At 39.6% G+C, this 24,265-nt stretch overlaps 2 protein-coding genes across 8 annotated transcripts in view; one reads left to right on the forward strand and one right to left on the reverse strand.

Moving 5' to 3' along the window:
• CLPX (caseinolytic mitochondrial matrix peptidase chaperone subunit X) overlaps positions 1-19,455 on the reverse strand; it is a 43,757-nt gene extending 24,302 nt beyond the window's left edge. The window contains exons 1-3 of the mRNA XM_077881502.1: positions 19,169-19,455; positions 8,205-8,365; positions 6,521-6,638 (exon numbers count right to left, since the gene is read on the reverse strand). Of these exons, the coding sequence (XP_077737628.1) occupies positions 6,521-6,638; positions 8,205-8,365; positions 19,169-19,247 (358 nt within the window). The 5' untranslated portion in view covers positions 19,248-19,455. The remainder of the gene's footprint in view (positions 1-6,520; positions 6,639-8,204; positions 8,366-19,168) is intronic.
• Positions 18,778-24,265, forward strand: part of LOC144303392 (uncharacterized) — a 60,994-nt gene continuing 55,506 nt past the window's right edge. For 2 of the 7 annotated variants that reach the window (XR_013370459.1, XM_077881511.1), the window contains exons 1-2: positions 18,778-19,035; positions 22,180-22,233. Coding sequence is in view for 1 of the 7 variants with exons in the window: in XM_077881511.1 (XP_077737637.1) it covers positions 18,973-19,035; positions 22,180-22,233 (117 nt within the window). In the remaining 6 variants the exon portion in view is untranslated. Of the gene's footprint in view, positions 19,036-19,562; positions 19,932-22,179; positions 22,234-24,265 lie in introns of those variants that run through there. The other 5 variants (XR_013370455.1, XR_013370456.1, XR_013370454.1 and 2 more) reach the window with 4 other exon arrangements.

A 24,265-nucleotide genomic window follows, 5' to 3' on the forward strand; every position in this document is an offset into this window, starting at 1 on the left:
GGGTAACTGGGTGATGGACATTAAGGAGGACACTTGATGGAATGATCACTGGGTGTTGTATGCAACTGATGAATCACTGAATTCAACCTCTGAAACAAATAATACACTATATGTTAATTAAATTGAATTTAAATTTAAAAAATTTAAAACAAAAGTGAGAATCTCTCTCCTTTGGGAATATTATAACTACCTATCCAAAGATTACCAGAGGGCAGCCCCGGTGGCTCAGCGGTTTAGCACCACCTTCAGCCCAGGGTGTGATCCTGGAGACCCGGGATTGAGTCCCATGTCGGGCTCCCTGCACGGAGCCTGTGTCTCTGCCTCTCTCTCTCTCTCTCTGCCTCTCATGAATAAATAAATAAAATATTAAAAAAAAACAAAGATTACCAGAAAAAACTGTACTAGTAAGCACACCTAAATCTTCATAAAATAATCTAACTTAAAAAAATTCTTTCAAAATAAAAGAAAATTATTTTATTTCAAAAATAAATCTATTAATTCAATCAATTTAATGTTTATGTCTCTATTCTTAAACACAAGATCAATCAAAAATACATTCTGAATAAATTCTAGCAGCAAATTTTAAGCTAGAAGAGAGATCATCCATGTTTTCTATGTCCTGATCACCTGCAAATGCCTACCTAAAGAAAAAGACCAAGCTATTCCAATCACCTTTGATTCACACAAGCCTCAACACATTATCAGCATTCCCCAACTATGGGAAAGACAGTCAATGCCTTAACTTTATAAAGAACCGTCACCTTACGGCTGTTACTGATGGTAAGCAAGGCAAGGATTAAAGGGCAGAGAGAAGCCTCTGATCTAGTTCAAGCTGAATGACAGGATTATCTATCTGGCCTGAGAACACAAGAACAAAATATTTCTCTAAAGAAATTAGGTCAAAGGGAAAGAGGCTCAACACCAACAAATCACATCCCTCTTTGCTTATGTAGAAGAGTTGCTTACATTGTACTGGAATATCACAATACCATTTTCACAATGAAACATATCAACATATACCCAAATTCAATTTTATTTATAAAAATGCTATTTTAGAAAAAAAAAATACTACAAGCACTGCAATACTTATTTTTTTACTCCTAAAGACAAGTGGCAAAATCTAATTTTGTTAAATTATCAGGGGATAATTAAACCACTTTCCTTTAAATGATTATTACAAGTATATTTCTTTATATACAGAATGCTAATCTAATCCCAGTAAACATGCTTGTATAGTATGCCAATGATAGACTACCTCAGTAAAAACCTTCTCAGATTTGATTAAAGTTCTTCAGAGCCCAACATAAAATCTCAAAACCAAACAGAAAGTTTAACTTCTATTGTACAAGACATGTTAAGTACAGTAAGCCTTCAAAAAGTATTATATGCATAAGAAACAGCTACAGGTTCTACCTTAAAAAGTGGGGAGACTATTCATGTTTGAATAAACTATTTAGAAAAGCCAGAGAAAACTAAAGAACAGTATATATTAGTCCCTATAATAAAAAATTTCTTGGGACACCTGGGTGGCTCAGTGGTTTAGTGCCTGCCTTCAGCCTGGGCTGTGATCCTGGAGTCTCGGAATCGGGTCCCACATTGGGCTCTCTGCATGGAGCCTGCTTCTCCCTCTGCCTGTGTTTCTGCCTCTGTGTGTGTGCGTGTCTCATGAATAAATAAATAGAATCTTAAAACAAAAAATCTTAGATAGGAGTGCCTGCGTGGCTCAGTTAGTTAAGCATCCAACTCTTGATTTCACCTCGGGTCATGATCTCAGGGTCATGACATGCTAAGCATGGAGCCTGCTTAAGATTCTCCCTCTCTCTCTCTCTCTCTCTCAGCTCTCTAAAGAGAAAAAAAATTCCTTAGATATTATTTCAATTTCTGAGGATTTCTGATGCATTCATAATGCTACCTATAAAAATGGTATTTTATTTCTTTTCTTTTTTTTCTTTTAATTTTTATTTATTTATGAGAGACAAGGAGAGAGAGAGCGGCAGAGACATAGGCAGAGAGAGGCAGGCTCCATGCAGGAGCCCGATGTGGGACTCAATCCTGGAACTCCAGGATCACACCCTGGGCCAAAGGCAGGCACTCAACCACTGAGCCATCCAGGTGTCCCTGGTATTTTATTTCAAAAAAGTCAAGAGTAAAAGCACTGTAAGAGAACATAAAAATCATGACAAATATACTTGTGAGATGGGAATATATATAGCAAGGTCCATGAGCTTACAGTTTTACACTTCACAACGATCCTCATTCATTTACAAGGTCTCATTTTAACAGCACAGGAGAATAGCTGCAACACAAATCACAAGAGCCCACAAAGCCTAAAATATATACTTGGCCTTTCTAAGTAAGTTTGTTGGCTTCTGCTATACAGTATTTAAAAGGAAAGAACTACCCACAGAATGAGAGAAAATATTTAAGTAATATGTCAAGGACACTTGGGTGGCTCAGAAGTTGAGTGTTTGCCTTCGGCTCAGGGTATTATCCTGAAGTCCTGGGATCAAGTCCCCTGCCTGTGACTCTGCCTCTCTGTGTGTGTGTGTGTCTCTCTCAAGAATAAATAAATAAAATCATTAATAAATAAATAAACTCTGAAATTTAATTAATTAATTAAATCATATGTCTGGATAAAGGTCTAGTATTCAGAATATATAAAGAACTTTTTATAACTCAACAACAACAAAAGACAACCTAATTTAAAAATGGATAAAGGAGTTAAAGTCTTTTCTCAAAAGAAGATATACAAATGGCCAATAAGTCCATGAAAAAATGCTTAACACCTTTAGTCATTGGGAAATGTAAATCAGAATCACAATGAGATACCACTTAACATCCCTATGATGGTTACAACAAAAAAGTGTTAAAGAATGTGTGGGGAAATTAGAACCCTTAAGCATTGCTAGTCAAGTTGTCAAATGGCACAGCCTCTGTGGTAAATAGTTTGGTAGTTCCTTAAAAAGCTAAATAACACCTGGGTGGCTCAGTGGTTGGACACTTGTCTTCGGTTCAGGTCGTGATCCCGGGATCTGGGATCGAATTCCACCCACATTGGGCTCCCTGCATGGAGCCTGCTTCTCCTTCTGCCTATGTCTCTGCCTCTGTGTCTCACTCTGTGTCTTTCATGAACAAATAAATAAAAATCTTAAGGAAAAAAAAAGCTAAATAAACATGAGTTACCATTTCACCCAGCAATTCTATTCCTAAGCATATGCCAGAGAAGTAAAAACATGTACACACACAAACTGGTTTTCATAACAGCAGAAACAATTCAAATGTCCATCAATAATGAATGGATAAACAAGGAATACTATCAGCCATAAAAAGTAATGAAATACTGATATATAATACAACGCAGATGAACCTTGAAAACATGCTAAGTGAAAGAAGCCAGACATAAAATGCTACATATTATACAATTCTCTTTATTTATATGAAGTACTCAGAATAGACAAATCCATAGAGACAGCAAGTAGGTTTATGGTTGCCAGGGACAGGGATGCCAGGGACAAGGGGTGGAAAGGGACTCCTTAAGGGGGATGGGGCTTCTCTTTGAGGTGAAAAAAATGTTCTGGAATGAACAATTTAATGAATATACTAAAAACCCCTGAAGCGTACACATTAAAAGGAAAGGACTAGACTCATATGTCTTAACATACATATCTCCTAAAACATTGCTGAGGTAGAAAAAAAAAATCTGGGATCCCTGGGTGGCGCAGCGGTTTAGCGCCTGCCTTTGGCCCAGGGCGCAATCCTGGAGACCCGGGATCGAATCTCATGTCGGGCTCCCAGTGCATGGAGCCTGCTTCTCCCTCTGCCTATGTCTCTGCCTCTCTCTCTCTCTGTGTGACTATGATAAAAAAAACAAAAACAAACAAAAAAAATCTATAAAAACATGAAAATGATACCAGTTATGCTTCTTAAAAGTTACACGTTTGATGAAGATATATTACAGAAATATATCTTTACAAAGTTCTACCTTTTTTTTTTTTAAGATTTTATTTATTTATTCATGAGAGACCCAGAGAGAGAGGCAGAGACAGGCAGAGCGAGCAGCAGGCTCCATGCAGGGAGCCCGATGTGGGACTCAATCCCCAGGACCCCAGGATTATGCCCCAGGCCGAAGGCAGGCTCTAAACCACTGAGCCACCCAGACGTCCCTCTACCTTTTTTATAAAGGGGGGGGGGTACACACATATATTCATCAGGCAATTAAAAACAATTTAAAATGACAAAAAAGTGGACAATTATCTAAACAGTCTGTTCATAAAAGAACTATAAATGATCAAAAAGTACATAAAAAGATGTTTATGAACAAATAACCAAATAAACAGATTCAAACAAAATGAATAACCCGAGATTCAACAAACTCTTGAATTTCCAGTAAGCAGACACAGAAGATCCTCAGCATTCAAAAGAGATGCATTCTGAAGAGACTTGTATTATGGGTCTGCAAAAATCAAGACTGGAGGGCCTTGTCTCACTGTTGAGGTCCTATCACTCCTATGCAGTAAAATTCCAGAGGACAGGACAATGTCATGTTTATCTGTGTTTATTTTCTAAGCCTAGCAGTGGCTGTCTCACAGATGTTTGCTTACTAAATAATATGTAAGTATCTACTACTCTTTTACTTTTTTTGTCCCCATTCTCTACTCCCATATTCCTCTCCTCAATTAGAATTCCTAAAGGAAACCATCTCAGCCTTGAGTAGATTATATAACATTAGAAATAGTGTTTTCCACACCTCGTCTTATTGTTAAACATACATATATTCTGGAATACCACCCAAAATCTACAGAATCTCATGTCTTGTGAAGAGAATCTATATGTTGAACAACAACCCTCGTGATTAATAGGACCTGGCAAGTTTTGAAAATACTGTGGGGGAAGCCCAGGTGGCTCAGCGGTTTAGTGCCGCCTTCAGCCCAGGGTATGATCCTGGAGACCCGGGATCAAGTCCCACTTTGGGCTCCCTGCATGGAGCCTACTTCTCCCTCTGCCTCTCTCTCTCTTTCTCTCTCTGTGTCTCTCATGAATAAATAAAATCTTAAAAAAAAAAAAAAAAAAGAACGAAAGAAAAAAAATACTGTGTAAAATAAAAAATAAATGTAATCTCAACAAGAGCTACTTTACCCCTAAAGAATTCCAGTTGCTAAAAATGTACGGGATAAGAACTTCCAAAAAGCAAATCTTCATAGCACTGTGTCCATGGATGAGTTATTTAAACTTGATAAATCTTAGCTTATAAATTAAGGATATTCTACATCCTGACAAAAATAAGATTGTGAGAATAAAACTGTATATACTGGCGTTTATTAAATATTAGTTTCTTTCCTTTTCTACTATAAAGGATTATTCTCTAAGTCTACAAAGATTGAAATCTTTCTCGGAGGAAAAGATAAAATTCTTGATTAAAATATGTTTCTACAAAAAAAAAAAATATGTTACTATGACACTGCCATTATGAATTGAGCAATTCTCAGACCTTTTAGCAATTTTATTATTTCACACAAAATTTGTTAATAGCAAATATTATTCAGAAGTTACATTATCTAGTTCTACCATTTTCATTTTATGTTGCAACCAAATTAGTATTCATTCAAAGTGATTCTTCTCTTTGACCTCTTTCCAGGCAACAATGTTAAGAGAATCTCAAACATTCCACCTACAGAATGGAACTGCTTTAAAAGGTCTTTCCAAAAGTGTAAAAACATGCTACAACATAACAATGCTTTTTCATACAGTGGCCAATTAATATCAATGAAAAATGTGAAACTGTAACTGAAATCCCAATGATTTGGATTAGAATAGAGAGAATCTTCTCCAGCTAATCATAAGAAACTGAAACTTCTGCCAAATCTCACCACTGACTTTTTCACAGTTTGACTATATAGTAACTGACATGTAGTAAGTACAATGTAATTTACTCTTGAATCATTACCATTAACTCTAATCATGTAGTAGGGGGTTATCTGATTCATGAAACAAAAGATTTACAGTAGCATCTGTATTCCAGGGAGAGGTACTGACATTAACAGCAAAAACAAGACTACTGATTTCTCCCTGCTCTTAGTGTCTGAATCATTAATAATCATCATACTTTCTAGAATTGAGGGCTTTCCTCCTGTTGTTACTTAGGATAAATACCTTAATATATGAAAGACTGACCTCTCCAGCTGTATGAGATGCTCAACAGTTATTCAAAGAATACAGTGAATGAATACAGAATAAATAAGCCTTCATTCTCCTACAGCTCAACTGTTACATCCAAGAACACTCACAAAATCAAAATTTGAAATAAACACACACAAAATAAAGAAGGAAATAGTCTTCTTATATTATTTTTTATGCCACAGTGCAAAGAATTACCAGTCCAGGGGATGTTTAGTATTTGGTGAACATAAGACTGAATCATGTAAGTTCAGAAAGACCATATATCTTTATATATATATTTCTATGCAGCCTATGATTTATAGAAAAGGTAGAGAAAAAGAACAACAGAAGAAGTAATACTTACACACAAAGGTCTCTACATGAGTGCACAAGTCGCCACACTTAGGACACCTCAGTTGGTTTCCACCTTTCCCTGAATTCCCAGAGCCTGATTTTTTACTGCTTCCCTCACTTGCTGATTTCTAATGTTAGTAAAGGAGAAAAAGAGAGAGTGTCAATTATTACTTTCAGGCAACCATTTTATAATGTAACAAATATAAGCAAGATAGGTTGTAATTAATCGGACAATTTTTCTAATTTCTTTTTTTTTAATTATTTATTTATTTATTCATAGAGAGACAGAGAGAGAGAGAGAGAGGCAGAGACACAGGCAGAGGGAGAAGCAGGCTCCATGCGGGGAGCCCGACGTGGGACTCAATCCCGGGTCTCCAGGATCACGCCCTAGGCTGCAGGCGGCACTAAACCGCTGCACCCCGGGGCTTCCCAATTTCTACAATTTCTAGAATGGAATTATTAGTATAATTTACATCTCTAGTATCACTGGTATCAAAAGATCTATTTACCACAAAAATAAAATCAGTTCTAGTAAACACATATATTTTACATGTATTCCTTCCTCACATAGTATGAGTTTGTGTAATAAAGTGTTCTTTCCATGACTCGATAAACACTAGGAAAAAAAGTTACTACAGGTAAAATACATTTCAATGAAACTGAATCAGGACTTACTATCATGACAAAAAGTGACTCATAACTTCTTGAATCTAACTTTTCTCATCTCTAAAATTTTACCTACTTTAGAGAGTCACTATTAGGATCGAGTGTGAATAGGAAAGCACCTAACATTTTGTCTTGCATACAACATTAACTCAAGTCTTAGTAAAATTCACATATTAAAAGAAACTGGTAATAATTCACTGACCCAATACAATCACCAATCATCTACTTGCTAGCTACAGAGTAGTCCAACATTAAGTCACAGAGATACCAAAAATTTTTAAGTAAAGAATGAAGTGGGGTTTATACTATCATGTATTGTTAAGAGTTTTGTGTTGGGGCACCTGGGTCCTTTGGCCCAGGGCGTGATCCCAGAGTCCCAGGATCAAGTCCCGCATCGGGCTCCCTGCATGAAGCCTCCTTCTACCTCTGCCTGTGTCTCTGCCTCTCTGTGTGTGTGTGTCTCTCATGACTAAATAAATAAACAAAATCTTAAAAAAAAAAAAAAAAAAGGGTTGTGTGAAAGCAGAAATTATGGCTATTCCTAATTCAATCTACAGAGTGCTGACTGCATAGATAATTTAACGAAGCTTCTTTATTACTTTGTGGAGTGTTAGAAATCTTAACTACTGCTGACTAAGTGCAATGCTTATAAAACTATTTTACGGTTGAAACTAAAACAAAGTAAAATTATATAAACTTCTTCCTATCATTTTATATATTTCACATTTCCTACAGAAAACATATAAGCCAGGGATGCCTGGGTGGCTCAGTGGTTGAGCCTCTGCCTTCAGCTCAGGGCTCACATGATCCTGGGGTCCCGGGATTGAGTCCCACATTGGGCTCCCTGCATGGAGCCTACTTCTCCCTCTGCCTGTGTCTCTCTGCCTCTCTCTGTGTCTCTCATGAATAAATAAATAAAATCTTAAAAAAAAAAAAAAAACATATAAACTGATACAGAATACTATTATTACATTTAATTGCCTGAAGGAACTCAAATATGTATATAAATGCCAATAAAGATAAAATACCTTATTTCCATCTCCAGAGCCATCTTTACTTATGCCATCTTTTGATGCAAAGTATGCTGGTGTTTCTGTAAAGGTTCTAAAGGGAGCTCTTCGTAGAATCTGAGTTTCAAAGGTCCCGAGCCTTCCTAAAACGGGTATATGAATGCGGCCACAAGAGATACCTGGAAATATGATGAAATTTATTAGTCTATACATCAAATATTAACATCCTTTCAATAAATTCCCTGAAAACAAAAATTACTTAAGTATAAAGAGACTGAAAAAGCTACAGTTTTCACAGCAGTAGTAACAAAAGGGTAGAGAAAATAGTGACACAATCAGAGGCAAAGTCCCCATAAAAATAGGCCGGACCTGGGCCTCTTACAGATTCCAGGTACATAAAGATGTTTCTTTCTGGGCCTCTTGTTTGGAAGTGAAGAAAGACCACCCAGGTTATAACAATGAGTGGCTCTGAAAGTGTGAGAGATAAGCAGTTCAACATCTGCCTCACCCTTAGGGGAAAAAGGCTATTTACATCCCATTCTTATTCTTACAGTATTTCTACCAATGAAAATAAGCAAACTCTTATCTGTCTCCTTGACTCTTTGGGGGGTAATATCCTAGACAATGGAAACAAACTTCAAATATTCTTTAAAAAGTTAAGCATGTGGGGATCCCTGGGTGGCTCAGCGGTTTAGCGTCTGCCTTTGGCCCAGGGCGCGATCCTGGAGTCCCACATCGGGCTCCCGGCATGGGCCTGCTTCTCCCTCCTCTTGTGTCTCTGCCTCTCTCTCTCTATGTCTATCATAAATAAATAAATCTTTAAAAAAATAAAAAATAAAAAAAAGTTAAGCATGTTCATTAAAACACACGTTTTAATGAAACATTTCAATCCTATAAAAAAACGTAATTCAGTAAATACTATGTAACGGCTATCCTGCCTTCAAACATTTTAACCTTTTACTATATTTGAAGTTAAAATTATTAAAAAGGGTACAGGTTAATCACTGACTTCTGTGGCAAAAACTTTTTCCGTAAAGGACCAGGATAGTAAATATTTTCAGCTTTCTCAGCTATGTAGTTTCAGTTCCAACTACTTTGTAACATGAAAACAATATGCAAACAAATGGGTGTGGCCAGATTTGGTCTATGGGATCACTGTTAGCTAACTGGTTTTTCTCATATAAATACAAAATAAACCCCTAAATAAATTATAGTCAATGGCAAAAAGTCACACTGCATACTATAAGGCAGCATTTCCCAAGTTGGTCTTTAAAAGAGTGTTCCCTACACAAGAAAATCCAGCAGTGGTCTTAGGTTAAATAAAATTCCACGGATTTCAGTATTGAGTATGGTAGAGCTACTCACAACCCTGCATAAGCTAACGCACAACGTACATTAATGAATCCTAATGAATTGCCAAAGGAAGTTTCCCAGCAGTGTATCAGAGTGCTGTTAGCACGTAATAACAAAAAGGGGGTAAAGGGGTTAAAATTAATACTTAAATAAATTTAAGAAATTGATTTTATCTCCCTCATTTTATTCCCTGAAAAATTCTCAACTCAGGCTTAAAATTTTTATTTCTGTACCTGTTAGGGCTTTTCAGAGATCATGCACATATGTACATATTGTACCCAAACACAAAAACTGGTTTAAAGTTACATCCTTCCAGGGGCACCTGGGACTGGCTCAGCTGATTATGAATTCAACTCTGGATTTTGGCTCAGGGCATGATCTCAGGGTTGTAAGATCCAGCCCTGCACTGGGCTCTGCACTGGGCATTGAGTCTGCTTAAAATTTTCTTTCTCTCCCTCTCCTTTCTGCCCTACCCCACCCCCCTTAAAAAAATAAAATAAAATAACATCCTTTGAACAATTCAAAAGCAACTGCTTAGTTATATGTGACTTTTAGTTTTTAAAAAATATTTTATTTATTTCAGAGAGAGAGAGAGAGAGAACACATGTGCAAGCACAAGCATGAGCAGGGGGAAGGGCAGAAGGAGAAGCAGACTCCTGATTGAGCAGCCCAGATGGGGGGGGCTCCATCCCAGAACCCAGTGATCACGACCTTAGACAACGGCAGTTGCTTAACCAACTGAGCCACCCAGGCACCCCTAATTGACTTTATTAACTCCAATTTTCTAACATATTTGTGTACCCTGTTAGAACTAGTTTCTTTAGCTATTTATTGCCCTAGGCCATCTCCAGTTCCACAAAATACAAAAATAAAATGATCAAACTTCAGGAAAGATATAAATAAACATTCTCATCTCTATATAAATTCAAAAACAACACTAAAAAAAGGATTAAGATTTATAACAGGGGATCCCTGGGTGGCGCAGTGGTTTGGCGCCTGCCTTTGGCCCAGGGCGCGATCCTGGAGACCCGGGATCGAATCCCACATCGGGCTCCCAGTGCATGGAGCCTGCTTCTCCCTCTGCCTATGTCTCTGCCTCTCTCTCTCTCTCTCTCTCTGCATCTCTATGAATAAATAAATAAATAAATCTTTAAAAAATTAAATTTTTTAAAAAAATATTTTATTTATTCATTCAAGAGAGACGTGGGACCCCAGAACATATTTCTAATAAACTGCCAGATTATACTAATGTTAGTCTGGGGACCACACATTTTTTATTTTTTTTAAAGATTTATTTTAGAGAGGAAGAGCAAGAGAGAGAAAGTGTGCACACAAGCTGGGTTGGGGGCAGAGGGAGAGACAGAATCTCAAGCTAACTCCCCGCTGAGCATGGAATCCCATGCAGGGTTCCATCTATAACCCTGAGATTGTGACTGGAGCCAAAAGCAAGAGTTGGCTGCTCAACAACTGAGTAAGCCAGGTGCCCTTGGGAACCCCACTTTTTAAAACACAGTACTGGTCAGTTTAAAAGATTAGTCACTTACCAATCTTATAAAATCTTCACAAAAATCACTGTAGTCATCTAATCAGGAGGCTGTTTTTTTTTTAAGATTTATTTATTTATTCATGAGAGAGAGAGGCAGAGACACAGGCAGAGGGAGAAGCAGGCTCCCTGTGGGGAGCTCAATGTGGGACTCCATCCTTGGACCCAGGATCACGCCGCCCCGAGCTAAAGGCAATGCTCAATGGCTGAGCCATCCAGGGGTCCCCTTATCAGGAGTTTTAAGCCTTTTTTGTACCATGAACCCCTGTAGGAGTCTGTGAAGCCTACAGATGGACCCCTTCTTACAATAATCTTTTTAAATGCACAGAACAAAGTACATGACAAAGGAAACCAATTTGAAGTACTTATTAGAATATTTTAAAAATCTGTTTCTTGCCAACATCATACTCAAGGGTGAAAAACTGAGAGCTTTATCTCTAATGTCAGGAAGAAGATAAGGATGTCTAATCTCACCACTTTTATTCAACATAATACTGGAAGTCCTAGCCACTAGCAATTTGACAACATAAAGAAATAGAAGGCATCCAAAATGGTAAAGAAGTAGAACTCTATGTGATACTAAATATAGAAAACTCTGAAGACTGCACCAAAGATATGAATTCAGTAAAGTCACAGGATACAAAAGCAATGTACAGAAATCTGTTTCATTCCTAAATGGTAAAAAATGAAGCAGCAGAAAGTGAAGTCAAGAAACATCCCATTTAGACAGAACATGAGAGACTCCTAATTCTGGGAAACGAACAAGGGGTGGTGGAAAGGGAGGTGGGTGGGGGGTGGGGGTGACTAGGTGATGGGCATTGAGGGGGGGCACTTGATGGGATGAGCACTGGGTGTTATGCTATATGTTGGCAAATTGAACTCCAATAAAAAAATAAAATAAAATAAAAATAAAAATAAAAATAAAATAAAATAAAATAAAATAAAATAAATAAAATAAAATAGAAAGAAACATCCCATTTACAACTGCACCAAAACCAATGAAATATCTAGGAATAAACTTAACCTAAAAGGTGAAAGACCTGTACTCTGAAAATTATAAAACACCGATGAAAGAAATTCAAGATGATGGAAAGACACTCTATGCTCATGTGTTGGAAGAATACTGTCAAAACATCCATACTACCCAAAGCAATCTACAGATTTAAAGCAATCCCTATTAAGACACCAACAGCATTTCTCACAGAGCTAGAACAAACAATCCTAAAAGTTATATGGACCCACAAAAGACCCTGAATACCCAAAGTAATCTTAAAAAAGAAAAAGAAAACTGGAGGTATCACAATTCCAGACTTAAAGTTATATTACAAGCTGCAGTAATTAAAACAGTATGATACTGACACAAAAATAGACACATAGATCAGTATAATGGAAAACCCCAAATAAATCCTCAATTTTATGGTCAATTTACCCTCAACAAAGTAGGAATGAATACACAATGGGAAAAAGACAGTCTCTTCAAAAAAATGGTGTTGAAAAAATTGGACAGCAACATATGAGGGATTGAAACTGGATCACTTTCTTTCACCATACACAAAAATAAATTCAAAATGTAATTCAAAATTCAAATAAATGTGAGACCTGGGGCAGCCGCAGTGGCCTGGCGGTTTAGTGCCGCCTTCAGCCCAGGGCCTGATCCTAGAGACCCGGGATCCAGTCCCACGTCAGGCTCCCTGCATGGAGCCTGCTTCTCCCTCTGCCTGTATCTCTGCCTCTCTCTCTCTCTGTCATGAATAAATAAAAAAATAAAATCTTTAAAAAAAAATAAAATAAAATAAGACCTGAAGCCAGAAAAATCCTTGAAGAGAGCACAAGCAATAATTTCTCTGACATCAGCCATAGCAACATTTCTCTAAATATGTCTCCTGAGGCAAGGGAAATAAAAGCAAAAATAAACTATTGGGATTATATCAAAACAAGAAGTTTCTGCACAGTGAAGGAATCAACAAAACTAAAAGGCAACCCACTAAATAGGAGAAGATATTCACAAATCACATACCAATAAAGGGTCAGTATCCAAAATATATAAAGAACTGATACAACTCAACACCCAAAAAACAAATAATCCAATTTAAAAATGGGCAGAAGACATCAACAAACATTTTCCCAAAGACATCTGGATGCCCAATAGACACATGAAAAGATGCTCAATATAAGTCATCATCAGGGAAATACAAATCAAAACTACAATGAGATATCATCTCACACCTGTCAAAATGGCTAAAATAAAAAAACACAAGAAACAACAAGTGTTGGCATGGATGTGGAGAAAAAAGAACCCTCTTGCATCGTTGGGTGGGAACACAAACTGGTACAACCAGTTGGAAAACAGTATGCAGACTCCTCAAAAAATTAAAAATAGAGCTACCCTATGATCCAGTACCCAATACTACTGGATATTTATGCAAAAAGTGCAAAGACGCTAATTCAAAGGGATACATGCACCCCTATATTTATTGCAGCATTATTTACAATAACCAAACTATGGAAGCAGCCCAAATGTCCAATGACAGATGAATGGACAAAGAAAAGGTAAGATAGATAGATGAACATTATGCAACCATAAAAAAGAATGAAATCTTGCCACTTGCAATGACAAGCATAGACCTAAAGAGTATTAAGCTAAGTGAAATAAGTCAGTCAGATCGTACCATGTGATCTCACTCATATGTGGAATTTAAGAACTAAAACAAAGGAGCAAGGGAAAAAAAAGATAAAGAGACAAATCAAGAAACAGATTCTTAATTATAGAGAACAAACTTTTTTCTTTTTTTAAAGATTTTATTTATTTATTCATGAGAGACAGAGAGAGAGAGGCAGAGACACAGGCAGAGGGAGAAGCAGGCTCCATGCAGGGAGCCCAATGTGGGATTTGATCCTGGGACTCCAGGATCATGCCCTGGGCCGAAGGCAGGCGCTAAACCACTAAGCCACCCAGGGATCCCTATAGAGAACAAACTTGATAGTTACCAGCTGGGAAGTAACTAGGAAGACCAGTGAAATATGTGACAGGAATTATAGAGTTCACTTATTTTGGAAAAAAGAACAAAATAAAATAAAATGGGCTTCTCTATAAACAAAATTAAATAATATTTAACAGCTTTTTATTTATAAAATTTATAAATAAAGGTTTTATTTATTTATTTGAGAGAGAGTGTGCGCATGGTTGGGGAGAGAAGAAGCAGACTCCCCGCTGAGCAGGAAGCCCAAGGCTGGGCTGGATCCCAGGACCTCCAGATCATGACCTGAGGCGAAGGCAGACCTTAACCAACTGAGCCATCCAGAGGCTCCTTTAAGAGCTTTTTAAGTAACTATCATGATCTCAAAGTAGTGGAAAGTATAAAAAATATCTTGAGATATGAACTGTAATGTGTTAAGAAAATATTTCTGATTTTACTTGGTAACAAGTCCACAGATATTTATAATACTACTGTGAGTTGTTGCCTACATTTATAACTGAAGGAAATGCTACATTTCAATTAGTGATCAATGAAGATAAAATTAACAGAACTTCTGAATTCTCTCTGGACACTTTGGAGGCCTGTGAACCTCAAGTGAAGAACCCCTATAAAAGTCAAAAAGGGAAGTATTTCTGTAAAGTGTATTTCGAAATACTTGGCAGCAACAAGAGAAGACAGTTAAACGCTAAACCATTTACAAAACTTTTGTCATACAAATAAAATATTCTGAGTTTTATAGCAGTTATTTTTAAAAAGAAATACTAGAATAAAGTACATTGATTTTAGGGCTATTAAGAACTAGGATAGAGCACCTGGGTGGCTCAATGGTTGAGCATCTGCCTTCGGCTCAGGTCATGATCCCGGGATCAAGTCCCACATTGGGCTCCCTACAGGAAGCCTGCTTCTCCCTCTGCTTATGTTTCTGCCTTTGTGTGTCTCTCATGAATAAATAAATAAAATCTTAAAAAAAAAAAAAAGATCTAGGAGAGTAATTTATTCAACTTTTAAATATTTGACTTCCTATATTTAACCTTAAACAAAACATTCCTTAGATTCAGCTTAAAAAGATAAACTGATCTTTAAATTTTAGAAATAGAATAAAAAATTTTAATTTATTATCTTTTTGTAGTGACAATATTTAAGTGTATAACAATTGATGATATGGCAACTCAAATTAAATGCTTGCTTAACCACCTGGCCTCTAATGTCAAATAAACATTGGGGAAAAAAATTCAACAAAAAAAAAGCCAGCAACTTAGTAGATACTTATTGCTTTTATTGGTCTCAAATTTTCATTTTATGCCCAAGTTATTATTTCCTGAATTCCAAATACTGCTTTAAAAAAATTTTTTTTTAAAGATTTGAGAGCCTGCACATGCACATACGAGCGTGGGGGGGTGGGGTTGGAGGGCAGAGAGAGATAGAAGGAGAATCTCAAGCCGACTCCTTGCTGAGTGGGGAGTCCAATGCAGGCCTCCAACCTCAGGTTGCCGAGTTTATGACCTGAGCCAAAATCAAGAGTCACATACTCAACTGACTAAGCCACCCAGGAACCCCTGAATACATATGAATAAAGAAAAATAACATCAGTCCTATAATAGTTTTCCTCAAATTTAAAAATGTCTGATTAGTTTTCACTAAGGCTAGTCTGCTGGTCTAAAAAGGAATATGCCAGGGATCCCTGGGTGGTTTAGCGGTTTGGCACCTGCCTTCGGCCCAGGGCATGATCCTGGAGTCCCGGGATCGAGTCCCACGTCGGGCTCCCTGCATGGAGGCTGCTTCTCCCTCTGCCTGTGCCTCTGCCTCTCTCTCTCTCTCTCTGTGTGTCTCTCATGAATAAATAAATAAAATCTTTAAAAATAAATAAGTAGGGCAGCCCGGGTGGCTCAGCGGTTTAGCGCCACCTTCAGCCCAGGGCCTGATCCTGGAGACCTGGGATCGAGTCCCATGTCAGGCTCCCTGCATGGAGCCTGCTTCTCCCTCTGCCTGTGTCTCTGCCTCTCTCTCTCTCTGTGTCTCTCATAAATAAATAAATAAAATCTTTTTAAAAAATAAATAAATAAAATAAGTAAATAAGTAATAAAAAGGAATATGCCAAGAAAATGTTTATTAAGAAATAGTTTGCAGAAATAAAGATACTCTATCATTTATTTGCTTTGCCTTATTTAATTTATATTTAACAAAAGAGAGAAACTTAAAATCTAGCTAAAAACTGTTAAGGTAGGCACATTACACAACTATTATGAAAATTATGGGTGCCAACATGTTTGAACATCTTCACATCTTCACTTACACCCTCATGAGGTGACACCCTTTCACTGGACATGGACAGAAAGTAGTGAAAAACCAAGGGAGGTACATGTGGTTCCACAATTCTCACAGCCAAATTCAGATGAAGTACTGTCATTCAGATTTTCAGAATTTTGTAAATGGAGTCAAGCATTTCTAAATGTACATATTTAGAATGCAAATTGTTGTGTGTGTGTGTGTGTGTGTGTATAATGTACTTTGCATATACATGTGTTAGTATACAAATTGAAAAAGTATCAGCAATTTGGGCAGAAAAAATATTTAAAACTTCTACTTTACTATAGGTTTCTTTTTCTTTCTTTTTTTTTCATTTATTTATTCATGAGAGACAGAGAAGAGAGAGAGAGGCAGACACAGGCAGAGGGAGAAGTAGGATCCATGCCAGGAGCCCGACACAGGACTAGATCCCAGGACTCCAGGATCATGCCCTGAGCTGAAAGCAGATGCTTAACGGCTGAACCACCCAGGCGTCCCTAGTACAGGTTTCATATTCAAAGAGAACAGTGAGAAAAAACACATTAAATTGGAGATACATATAGCCAACCAGGAAAAGAAAACAGATCCAGTATCTAGTATGGCAAGTTACCAAATAATTTTCAAACTACTGCTTAAAAATTTTAAAGTCTAACACAACAAATGGAAATAAGAGAATAGTACTATATTTCAAGAGAGCACTGAAATCTCTACTTTTATTTTTACTTCATTCTATAATTTGTTATAAGACTATTTTGATTTTGATTACATTCTTTATTACCTATATTATATTGTTGAGATTCTTAACTCTAGAAGAATGTACTAGAGTTAGTACATTCTAGCTTAAGTACAATTCTGAATTTTCTTTCTCTTTTGCCTCTCCTCCTCTTTCGAAATATCCTAAATAAAAATAACCTTTCTGGGGATCCCTGGGTTGTTCAGCAGTTGAGTGCCTGCCTTTAGCCCAGGGCGTGATCCTGGAATCCCAGGATCAGATCCCACATCCAGCTCCCTGCAAGGAGCCCGCTTCTCTCTCTGCCTACGTCTCTGCACCTGTCTCTCTGTGTCTTTCATGAATAAATAAAATATTTTTAAAAAATTAAGAAAAAAACCCTTTCTGGAGTCTTTTAAAAGTCATTAAAGAAAATATCTCTATATTGCAGACTAGTGTATACTTTTAGAGTTTCTATTACAGACAACACACAGTTTGTTAATGAAGTCTTGAGTAAGTCTTAAATCAATGTGAAAACCATTTGATGTTTCACTGTCATATAAAAATACTAAATTCTACAAGGATATGAGGTAACATCCTATTTTTTAGGATTCATTTACTCCTTCCCAGCGAAGACAATGGTTCAGTATTTCTGAAAACTTCTGGTAAACTTAGAGCAACAAATATGATAATACCTAAAGCTGTTAATTTGTGTTGCTTCACCTAATGATATATTAAATTTTAAAATCACTGTTCCGTAAAGAAGAATTACCACATGCCTCCTATGATTCCATTTAACAATACAACTGACTGGAATGGTTGAGGAGCTTTGTCAAAGACGACTTCTCTGCCCAGAGAGAACACACACACACACGCACACACTTTACCCGCTTCTGGAAATTATATTATTGTCTGCTTTAGTAGATTTAAACTTGCAGATGAGGACTTGTCCACCACTCTATCTCCAGCACCAAAACAGAGCCCAGCACACAGTAGACCCGCAAGAAAAAGATGTCAAATAAACTTAAAGGTCAAACCCAAAGCGTTTTCAACTCAAATTCCTGGAATAAGAACATCTGTTGTTCAGGTTTAACAATGTCTTGGAACAAAATTCACTCCTTTACATTTCTGTATCACTTTACAAACGCTCCTGCCCACCTTACTTCACTTAATCCCGCTTTGTGAACTCAACTGTCGCAAAATAAACCTTCAGTGAACGGTCAAGGCATTCATAAAAACCAGGCAAAGGGGGGCTTTTCAAAACCTATCCAAGGATCGTTGACAAGCCAAAATAAAACGAATTCGTCTAAAAGTGCCTGTAACAGGATCTAGCCTGTCGTCTGATATTCATAGATTTGGGGAAGAGGAAAATGGTTTCTTTTCCGGACTCTATTGGCTGGGATGACACACACACAGCTCCTGATAAACAGAAAGTAAAGGTAAACAAGCGCCAGCCCTGAAGACACTCTCTCGGACCGTCAAGTTGGGAAAACCGGCAAACGACTGCGGAGACATTTAGGGACTTCAGAAACCGTGTCTGCGGGAATCTCCCGCACCACCCCGGCGGCTTCCCTGCGGGCCGCGAGGGCTTCCCGGCGCCAGGAGGGCTGTGAACCCCAGCTCAGGCTCCGGTGCAAGCGGCCGCACAATGACGGTGACAGCGTGGGTGTCGCGCGGCCTGCGTCCGGGACGGCCAGCGCGGCGCCCCGCGGCCCCCGGGGAGCCCCAGCCCTTCCCCGGGCGCCTCGACAGGCCGGAAGGGAAGCCGGCCGGGATCCGGAGAAGCAGCCGCCGCCGGGGCAGGTGGCAGCAGCCGGCGGACCTCCGAGGACACTTCTGAAGGCGAGGAGCATTTCGTGCCTCTTTCGGGGCTCCTGCTAAGCGGCCACATTCCGGCCCCAAAGTCAAGAGGCCAGAATGCGCGCAAGCGGGGGGAGCGCAACGGATTTACTTCAAATTAGAGAAACAGCTGCCCCAGAGGTTGGCAGAGCCCCATCCCACGAGCAAAGCGGGAGGGGGGGGGGTGTCGCACAGGCAGGGTGGGGCAGGCCTCTTGCCCTCCCCAGGATCCCCACCGCCGGCCACTGGCTCAGGTGAGGGACTACTTCGTTACCTCTCTGCGCGGAGGCGAGCGAAGAGGTGATGAGCCGCGCGGCCGCCGCGCCGCAAGTACAGGCGCCGCAGCCGGACATCTCGGCGGGGCCTAGGCCGGGGCTTTGCCCCCCGCTGCCCTCCGGGTCTCGGCGGCCCGACTCCTATTCGCAGGGCGCGCTAAATTGGCTCCGGACCGTCCCGCCGGCCCCAGGCTCAGGGCAGAGTTCACCTGCCTGGCAGCCAGGCCTTCGCGCTCTTCGCACCCGACTGCCGTCTACTCTGTAAAGTAGATACTTAAACCCCCTCCCTCCCTCCCCCTCCTCCTCCTCCTCTTCCCCCCCCACCCCCCTCCGCCTACCGGGCCCGGGGAGCGTGCGCGCGCCTGCGTCCTAGGCCTAGGGAGGGGGCGTGGGCACGCGCTGCGTGTACGTGCGTGAATCACCGACGAGCGGCGAGGGGAAGGGGGCGGTGACCTGGGCGCCAATGAGCGCGCTACGGCAGGCGTCCAGCCCCAGCTGGGACAACTACAGTTCCCGACATGCAATTCTTCCCGAAAGCGCCTTTATCCTAGCCTCGAAAAGGGAGGTGCGGACGCTCGAGTGATGCATGCCGGGAGTTGTAGTCCCAGACGGTCGCAGTAATTCCTGGCCTTTTTCGGTTGGTGGCAGGGAAGGTCAAAGTGTGAGACTGATGGCTTAGCCAGCCCCAGCCCCAACCCCTTGGCTGCTGCTACACGCTTCAGATTCAATACATTCCTAACCCCCAGGGATTCCGCATCTAAGGTACCTCTTCTGAGTCTTTTCACTTGTAACGTGAAAGTGGTATTTTTACCTAGTTCTCCAAGCTACAGCTGTTGGGTGACAGCTCTCTTTCCTTGTTCTTTCAAGCCAAGTGGTAATAACTGTTCCAGCTGTAGCAAGTCCCTGGGTGCTTTATGATTCTTTGTCGGCTCCTTTAAGGGTTTAAGGTGACTACACCCTGGTAAAAAAGTTCTGTTAGCCTTTGAACGTCTGTCTGCATGGCTGGTTCCTCGCCAGACAGCTAAAGCAGGTCAACCTGTTGTACCAGGGGAGGATGGTGACGAATGAACCAGACTCTCTTTCCATCTTGGTTGGCACCAGACTGAGTATTTACTTTATAAGATTTTAATCAACTCCGAAGCCCAGGGAAATGACCAGGTGAATTTGGTTGCCTTTAGCTCTGAGCCTAGGTGAAGGGCAGGAGGTGGGGGGCAAGGAAAAGAAGAGCAAGCTAAAGTCTAGACCAATCACACAAGTTGTTTATTTTTTAAAGATTTTATTTATTTATTCATGACAAACACACAGAGTCAGAGACACAAGCAGAGGAAGAAGCAGGCTCCCTGCCAAAGCCTGATAAGGGACGCAGTCCCAGGATTCTAGGATCTCGCCCTGAGCTAAAGGCAGCAGCTCAACCTCTGAGCCACCCAGGTGGCCCCCCCCCCACACACACACACAAGTTGTTTAGCCCTCATCCATCTTGGATCAGAGGAATGTGGCTTCTATTTCCCTGGGACTGGCCATGAAAAAGGGCCATTGGCCTTGGCCCAGACCACAGTGTTCTGTTTTTCTCTCAGCTGACTCCTGCTGCTACTTTACCTTAAAGTGGCAGGGAACAGAAGGGAGTCTAGGTATTCCTTAAATGCCTGTATTAATAGAATTTTGTGAGAGAAGAGACTCTAAAATTCCCTCAGTCCAGTGTTTTCAAACTGTATTGCTAGAATCCCTCAGAAACGATAGCTCTATGGCAAGAGTGAGGGGATTAAAAGGGTGAACCTCACCTGTCTCTTCCTCCATGCCACTCCTAAGTCAGAGTGGCTCTGCTTTTATCTGTTTCATTTACTGGTGTTTTGTTGGAAAATAGAATTATTCTGCTTTTTAAAAAAAAAAAAAGATTTTATTTATTTACTCATGAGACAGAAGCTCCTCACAGGGAGCCTGATGTGGGACCTGATCCTGGGACTCCAGGATCACGACCTGGGGTGAAGGCAGGCACTAAACCACTGAGCCACCCAGGGATCCTGAATTATTCTGCTTTAAAACAGTGTTAGAAAATCATTGATTCTAGTAGAAAGCTCTTTTAGTAATGAGCTAACTGATCACATGGACTCTAACACCCAATATAAATTACTTTCATCCCACCCCACCTTCTATTTCAATTATATACAATTTCCTTCTTATTATAGAAATAAAGAAGTTGCTCCTTTAAACCTGTAGATTGCAAGCTGAATAAAAGCACAGTAAAGTTTTACCTGAAGGGTTCCTTTTCTCTGACTATTCTAGGAATTTGACTTCTCATTCAACAAATACATATTGAACATCAATTACATGCCAGGCACCACTGAGGAAATAGCATTGAATAAAAAAATGTTTCCTGGGCAGCTGCCGTGGCTCAGCAGTTTAGCACCGCCTTCAGCCCAGGGCATAATCCTGGAGTCCCAGGATCGAGTCCCACATCAGGCTCCCTGCATGGAGCCTGCTTCTCCCTCTGCCTGTGTCTCTGCCTCTCTCTCTCTGTGTCTCTCATGAATAAATAAAATCTTAAAAAAAAAAAAATCTCTCATGGAGCTTCCATTTTTTTTTTAAAGATTTTATTTAAAATCTTAAAAAAAATCTCTCATGGAGCTTCCATTTTTTTTAAGATTTTATTTAAAATCTTAAAAAAAATTCTCTCATGGAGCTTCCTTTTTTTTTTTTTTTTTAAGATTTTATTTATTCATGAGAGACACAGAGAGAGAGAGGGGCAGAGACACAGGCAGAGGGAGAAGCAGGCTCCATGCAGGGAGCCTGACATGGGACTCGATCCCGAGTCTCCAGGATCAGGCCCTGGGCTGAAGGTGGCACTAAACCGCTGAGCCACCTGGGCTGCCCATGGAGCTTCTATTCTAATGGGAAAAGATAAGACAGTAAGCAAGTAAAACAAAGATATATGATGATAGGAATATCCTTATATTGTTGTATAATATATGCTTATATTATTCTCAGGATAATTAAGCATTAACTTTAATTACAGATTGATGTTTTGTGTTTAGCCTGTCTTCCCAACTGGACTTTGAGCTCTTTGAAGGCAAGTATTTCATTATACATATATATTTGGGCTAAATACACAGTAGAAAATCAGTAAGTACTTGACTAAATACTCATTTGCCAACAATGCTTTTGCTTGGCAGAAACCTGGGGTGGTGTCTTTAGAAAATACTACATATGTTCAGGGCAAATTATAATTCACAAAGAGGTTAGTGTTAAGAGACACAAATTCTACAAGTTTATACAATGGTTAATTCAACTGATGAGTGTACCAGAGGAATTCCCAGGAGATGCCTGATTGGCAGACTATAGACTTTGCCCTAGAGAGTACAACACAGAGGGAGCTGTACACAACTCAATGTAACTTTTTCTCTGCGATGTGTACAAGGGTCATGTGGCTTTGGCGTCAGACCGGTGACAGTTTCATCACATGGGCAACATAAATTTGGTAGTTTCAGTGCATCATCCGAAAATTATGCTCCAGGACAGAATATACCTGGATTATTAGGATCAGCACCCTACATAGCTGAACTGGGACAGTAACTTTGTGCTAGGCTCTTTAATGGTGTAAGCCTTAAAGTGGTGTTCAAATTGGGGAACTTGTACCGTGGGGACATGCCAAGACTTCCTATTCAGTATTGGAGCACAGAAGGTTGTCAAGTTTAAATAAAATAACTGCTATTTTGGAAAGAGTTCAAATGTAAAGGGTTATTCTTTAGGAACCACTTGGCTGTTTGACAAAGGAGCATGTTCCATTTTACAAGCGTACCTGAAAGCGTACAAGGTGACTTGAAATTCACAGGTGGGGACAGTGTTCTTGCTCCAAGGTGTGGCCAGATAGCTAAGGGATGTTGCTGTCTGGGCAAAGAGCAACGAGGCTCCGGGGGCATGCTAAGACCTCTTCTCACTTGGCACTGCATGAATAACCTCTAGTCAGGTTGCTCTCAGGCCATTCCTTCAAGTTCTAGATTTGGAAGCACAGAGCCATTTGAGACTTGTTCTATGATAAAATGGATCCTCTATCTGGAGAGTGACATAATCCTATGGTCACATCTTACCAGCATTTGGAACAAAAAGCATCTACATCACACCCACTTTCAATTTTTTCCTGACAGGTTAATGATAGTTAAAAAAAAAGAAAGAAAGAAAGTCAAGTGCAATTTTACAGCTAAAATAGTTTCACTAAAGGAGCTGACTTCTTATCCTGAGTTATTTACCTTTAATGACCTACATAGATGAAAGCATATAGCAATCTATGTCTCCATTTCATGTAAAATTCTTTTTTGTTGTTGTTTTTACTCCTTTTATACTTGATTTTATCTGTCAGGATTTTGGACATTGTGAATTAATAAGTGAAAAAAATATTTTTAAAGATTTATTTGTTTGTTCATGACAGACACAGACTGAGAGAGAGGCAGAGACACAGGCAGACGGAGAAGCAGGCTCTTTGCAGGGAGCCCAATGTGGGATTCGATCCTGGACCCCAGGATCATGACCTGAGCCAAAGGCAGGTGCTCAACCACTGAGCCACCCAGGCATCCCTGTGAAAAATATTTTTATAGGTTAGAGTCAGTGAGTCATCCAATTTAGCACTGGATTTTTCAGATGAGGAAACAGGCCTACACAAAGTCAAGACTTAACAAAGGTCACACAATGAGTCTGAAACAGAGAAATAGCGCCCAAGTCTCCTAATTTTAAAACTGTTTCTCAGTTGTTGCTTTATAAACCTGGACTCCCTTTGATAAATATCAAAATCTCACCCTCTTCACCAGAGATTCTGGTGTAGCCTCTCAGAGAGCCATGATTCTATTGGGAATCACTGTATCTTCTGAATAAAGACATTTCTTTTTCATGGCTGGACACCAATCCTTCAGACTAGCAGACATTGATCCTACCAGGCATAGGACAGGAAATCAACATTTATATTTAAAAAAAAAAAAAAGGTGGGGGCTTATGTTTACAGGTAGTGTGAGACTCAAAATAAAACAACATTGTATAGAATTTTACAAAATGACTTCCCATCTACTTTCTCATCTAATTATCATAGCAACACAGTGAGATACTGTTATTAT

This window comes from Canis aureus, chromosome 32 (assembly GCF_053574225.1).
Source record: "Canis aureus isolate CA01 chromosome 32, VMU_Caureus_v.1.0, whole genome shotgun sequence".
Classification (NCBI taxonomy): Eukaryota; Metazoa; Chordata; class Mammalia; order Carnivora; family Canidae; genus Canis; species Canis aureus.